The 6000-nt window shown below is 38.5% G+C and overlaps 1 protein-coding gene across 1 annotated transcript in view; it reads right to left on the reverse strand.

Annotated features, from left to right (window-relative positions):
* Window positions 1–5479, reverse strand: part of Bub1 (BUB1 mitotic checkpoint serine/threonine kinase) — a 31199-nt gene extending 25720 nt beyond the window's left edge. The window contains exons 1-4 of the mRNA XM_021192385.2: window positions 5439–5479; window positions 3110–3169; window positions 2893–3031; window positions 378–574 (exon numbers count right to left, since the gene is read on the reverse strand). Of these exons, the coding sequence (XP_021048044.1) occupies window positions 378–574; window positions 2893–3031; window positions 3110–3169; window positions 5439–5464 (422 nt within the window). The 5' untranslated portion in view covers window positions 5465–5479. The remainder of the gene's footprint in view (window positions 1–377; window positions 575–2892; window positions 3032–3109; window positions 3170–5438) is intronic.
* Window positions 5480–6000: the final 521 nt, after the last annotated feature.

Here is a 6000-nt window from a genome sequence, read left to right on the forward strand (position 1 = left end):
GCTTTGTCTTCATGAACGGATAATTGTATCTGTGCCTTAATGAGTTATTTTGAGGGGATAATCTGTTTTGTCTCTTGTAGGTGCCCTTCCTGTGCTCTTCTGTGTTGCCTCACAATGCTGCAGTTTAAAGTAACATTACACTAGTTTAAAGTAAATATACACTAGTGTCATTTATATATGTGTGTGTGTGTGTATATATATATATACACACACACACATATACACATTATATGCCACATAGCATTCTAAGAGAAGTATAAAGCTTTCTATCTGTGGTCAGACCTATGACACACATACTACAATAAGACTTACAGTTAAAGTAGATACACATAAAGATACAGACAGAAAAAGGAAAGAGTTAAACACTTTGAAACTACCTGTATTGTTGCTGTAGTAGTTTTTTAGGTTCAGCCTCATTGTGAATTCCTGTCTGAAAAATAGCACTGGCATGTTGCAGCTCTCCCTGGGCTTCCAGATGCCCTGCCCAGGACATGTATAGATATGATGACTTAGTTCCAATTCCCTGGTTGTACAGAAACTCAAAAAACTGTTGAGGGTCACTGTTGTACTCAGCCTACAAAAATCCAGAGCAAAACCACATATAAATAATGAGGTGCAGAGATGCTTAATGAATATTGAGGGTAGATGGATAGGAAGAATGACTCTTAATATTCCACACTAGGAAACTATGTTGATAATTTTATATCCCAAAATAGCTAATAGAGAGGGTTTTGATTTTCAACACACACACACACACACACAGATAAATGCCAGAGGTTATATACCATTTACTTGGATCACATTATATACATTTTTTTACATATTGCTACTCTATTCCATAACTATGTATAACAACTATACACAAGCTAACCAATCTGCTAAGCTAGTTCTTTCCCAGAGCCCAGCCAGACGTACACTGTTCAATCTTCATGAAAGTCTAGTGCATTCTTTAGGTAAAGACAAATGTTCTCTGATGGTAAATCTAAAAGTCATTTCTTCCCTTGATATTCAATAATTATCAAACTATTTCACAAAACAAGTAGGGCCTGCAATGATTCATTACATGAATCATTTTGTCTAAGTTTAAGCTTACTCAAGTCTTGCAAGGTGCCTTTAATTATAGTATTTTATAATTTAAGTAACAATTTCATGTTCATTCTCTATTCGACATGCTTTTATTACTAGAATTCATAGCCCCAAGCTTTCATTTCATTTTTGAGAGTCCTACTCTCCTTTTTCTAAGTTCTCAAAAAAAATGAAAAAGCCAAGCCAACCAAACAAAAAACCCAATACAATAACATAACCCCAAAACCTAAAAAACAAAATACATCAATATCAAAAAGAAAAAAGTAGAATATAAAAACCAAACTGTAACCAAATAAAAGTATGCAAAAAACTATGGAGAACATTATTTGTTGGTCAACTATTCCCAAACATGAGACCTACCCTGGAGTGGTTGATAAACCGATAAACCCAGTGTCATTCCATTTGAGAAAACAGATTTTCCCTCTCCTGGTAGGTATAAATGATAGTTCAGTTAAATTTTACCCTAGTAGCTAGGTTTTCATTTGTTCATTCATCCATTCATTTTTAAAAATATAACAAAATAAAATATAATAAGGTAAAACAAAAACAATCACATCAAAATTGAATAAGACAAACCAAAAGAAAAAAAAGAGCCCAAAGAGAAGACACAAGAGTCTGAGACCTACTTGTTTGTACACTCAGGAATCCCATAGAAACACTAAACTGGAAGCCATAATATAAACACAGACCCCTATCCTCTTGTCTGAGACTGCCTCCTTCTTTTGTTTTTTGTTTTTTTGAGACAGGGTTTCTCTGTGTAGCCCTGGCTGTCCTGGAACTCACTTTGTAGACCAGGCTGGCCTCGAACTCAGAAATCTGCCTGCCTCTGCCTCCCAAGAGCTGGGGTTAAAGGAGTGCGACACCACCGCCAGGCTATCTCCTTCTTTTAGTACTATATTTAGTCTCTGAGTAAAAATTTTATTTTACTAGTTATTATAGTTATATACTAGTTATAACATATGACTATTATAATGTACATATTATAATAATAGTAATATATGACACAGTATATATACTAGTTATTATATATAACTATATATTATAGTTAAAATATTTTTGATATTTAACTCTCAGTTAACATTTATACTTATTTTGATTCATTCCTAGATTCTCTTAGCACTTAAGAGCTCCTGCTTATCATCTCTCCCTGCATGTTTTTCTTCTGTCTGTCTGTCTCTCTCTCTCTGAGACAGAGCCTTGCTACATAGCCTTGGCTGTTCTAGAACTCTCTCTGTAGACTAGGGTGGCAGAAAATGCAGATGTCTGCCTGCCTCTCTCTCCCAAGTGAGCCACAACTGTCCCCAACCACATTTCTTATCTAACAATTCATTTAACTTTTAGTTCCTATCATGTTGGACCATTTAGACATATGAAATAAAGATGGGTTTTTAAATGAAAACACTGATTCTTCAGTATTTCAGAAGCCAATGCTCTAAAATATATACTTCTGACTACATAAATTCTAAAACATTCATGAGTCAAAATAAGAAATTGATATTTAAAAAGGCAGTCTAAAATGATCTTAACAAGGGAGGAGTCCAAAAGCCGGCCAATTGTTGGGCAACCCTTTAATCCCTGCACTTGGGGTAGAGGTAGGTGGATCTCTTTGAGTTCCAGTCCAGCCTGGTCTACACAGTGAGTTCCAGGATAGCCAGGGCTACAAAGAGAAACCCTGTCTTAACCTCCCCCCCAACAAAACAAAAACAAACCAAAAAAACAACAACAGCAAAAAACAAAACAAAAGCCAACCCAAGGGAAAGGACCAGAAGTAAAACATTATAGTTATCTACCTGAAATTATACTTACAAATTTTAAGCAATAATTGATGAATCGTGAATCATTGTGGTAGTTCTTCTTATCTAAAAATTCCTTCATTAAATGTTCTAATAATGTCATCAAGTATTCTTTATTGTCAGGAAAATTCTCTTCTACCCACTTTATAAAGCTAGAAAAATATGGATATTAGTTTTCCACAGGGTAAAATATGGTTCCTTTGTTTAAAGGAAAACAAACATGCACTAACCTTTCCCATTCTCCAAGTGGGTCATTACCCGTGTAGCTTTGCATATGGGCTTCAAACATGCTAGAATAGAAAAGTACATACATGAAAGAAAGAATAATTACTAGATGACAAAGATATATTTGATTCTATATTATGTTATCTATATACTTGAGAATGGAAATCTTGAATTCAACAACCCATATATCACATAAAAGAGCAATCATTCAGAGGTGTTTAGAAAAGTCAGAAACAGTATTTGCTTCAAAGTCTATCTAGATTAGGTGATCTCCAACATCATTATCATTGTCTTATTTCTCAGGAGCATAGCTAAGTTAGGGGGTTAGAATAAGATCCAAAGAAAGCCTCTCCTTTTGGCATGACAGCCCCAGTACTACAATTTTGAGTTTCCAGAGACTGCTTGAGTCCAAATCTAACATTGTTCCAAAGGAAAAGCACATGATGACAATGCTCCCAGAGGACTTTGCTTTCCTTACTTCCACAATACCTAACCACAGCTTAAGAAGTCAGGCAAACAAATCAAGGCCCAATGACCTCAGGTGCTAGTGGGGTAAACAAACAAAAACATAAAAATAGTACCATGTTTCATTAACTATCAAATAGAAAAGGGGGGATAAACTAAAGGGGTAAGAGTGGGCATAAGTTATACTTAAGGAATTGTTAGCTAGCTACCACCCGCATGTTAGGGAAATCATCAAGGCTGACAGAATTTGAGGAGCAGAAAGAGTCAAATAAAGTGAGAAGAGAAGAGGTGGCAAGCTCTATCTGCATTTTAGATGTCTTCTTTGTTCCTTCACAAAAAGGAGCAGGGCTGGAACTATAAATAGGAATCAGTTCAGAAGTTACAGCAAATAAGGGTGAGAATAGTATGTGTACAACTTTGGAGAGAGGATAGATGGGAATTAACTGTATTCTCAGTATGACTCAAGTTTAGAAACACTCATAGGTTTTTAAACTGAGAAATGATAAGATTAGGAGAAAAAGAATTTAAAAGCAGTATTTTGGTAGATGACCAGAAAACTCTATCTCAAAATATATTTCATTTCACTAGCAAGCTGAAATGATCATTCAGAGAAACTGCAATGCTTTTCTCATAATTTTGTGGACAGTAGTAGAGATTTTAGCAATTTTTTAAGTCAACGACTCTCACTTTTTACCTTGAAAGGAACACATTTTGGATTCTTTTTTAGCATGTCTGAAATGTCAGTACTACCTCTGTGTTTAGAAGTTCTTATTTAGTAAAATAAGATATACAAATATTTGTCCAAGGTAAACATTGAACAGCCTCACACCAACCACACCTCCTGGGAAAATGACTTAAACACACTGTTAACTTAACTCTACAACATCAAATCATTAAAATAAATTAGCCTTTAAAAAAACAAAATACCTAGCTTCTTTTTTAGAATGGGGAGGGGAAATCCTTAGTCGATCTGATCAAAAATTAAATTGCTTAACGCCAACAGATTTTGGATATCTTACTCTTAGAATACCTAAAGAACTGATAAAAAAAAAAAATAGCCGATTTAACAGTTTTAAATGGCTTAACATCACAGGCTGGGTAAGTCACCTAAGCGCCCGCCCCCCAGACCTCAAAACAAACAAACAAAAAAAACCAAACAAACAAAACCCAATCAGTGCCTGCAGGAAGTCTCAAATGACTTAATAGCAAGCATTTTTTTTCTTACGTACCAGGCAATCGAGAAATAATAAATTCTTTCCTTCGTGGGGTGGCATTTTTAAGAAAGATTTATTTATTTTATGTATATGAGTACACTGTAGCTGTCTTCAGACACACCAGAAGAGGGGATTGGATCCCATTACAGATGGTTGTGAACCACCATGTGGTTGCTGGGATCTGAACTCAGGACCTCTGGAAGAGCAGTCAGTGCTCTTAACCGCTGAGTCATCTCTCCAGCCCCGTGGGGTGGCATTTTCATCAGACTTTGAAATTTTCTCCAAAAATCTCCACCACACAAGTTTGGGTTTTGAAGGCCGGGCGTCCCTCGCGTCTAGAGGGAGATCCCCATGGAGGAGACACGTGACTTCGGAAAGGTCCGGCGCGCACGCGCACGCGCACACACACACACACACACACACACACACACACACACACACACACACACCCTCCGCATCAAACGGTAACCGGCTGCAGCTTGCACGTCTACTCGAGTGACCCGGGGGCCGCCGCCTTGGCTGAGGCCTGGTGCAACGAACCCGCTGAGGAAGCGGCGCTGAGGAGAAAGCGCGCCTGAGAGACCCGGACTCTAACCGTCAGGACCGGCGCTCAGGCCGGCTCGCGCCCACCTCACCCCACCTGATCAACACTTACCGAGAGACATTTTCTAGGTTGTCCATGACGGGAGAAAGCGCGCAGCGGTGAAATACCCCACCAGCCGCCGACCAAACACCCCATCAGCCCCCGCCCAGAGTCTCGAAGGCCGCCAGCGATTCGAATTCCCCGCGCAGCCGCACTCGCGATGTCGAACGTTGGCAACGCGCCTGACTATTGGTCTCCGCCGCGGGAGAGATGGCCAATCGCTGCGGCCGTTGCTGGGCGACAAAGTCCCGCCCCCGTCCCCGCCCCCTCCGGCTCTAGCCTGCAGTTCTTTTCACTTGCCCTTAGGCTTTTAGTGAGTTTTATGGTAGGTGATGCCTGAGGTAAGGTTTGTTTCCATTCTAGTGCTACACTAGCCTTCTCAGTTTTTTTTTTTTTTTTTTTTTTTTTTTTTTGGCATAGAGTTATTATTGTTACTTTTTAAAAAAACGGTATAAATTGCAACTAGCTTACAGTATTACACTACCAAGCTGAGCATGACGATTCTGTGACTCAAACTGCTTTGAGCCTTCTTGGGTCTTGAGAGTCACGAATTTTTGTCCTCTTTGCTTAACTA

Source organism: Mus pahari, chromosome 3, assembly GCF_900095145.1.
Source record: "Mus pahari chromosome 3, PAHARI_EIJ_v1.1, whole genome shotgun sequence".
Taxonomy (NCBI): domain Eukaryota; kingdom Metazoa; phylum Chordata; class Mammalia; order Rodentia; family Muridae; genus Mus; species Mus pahari.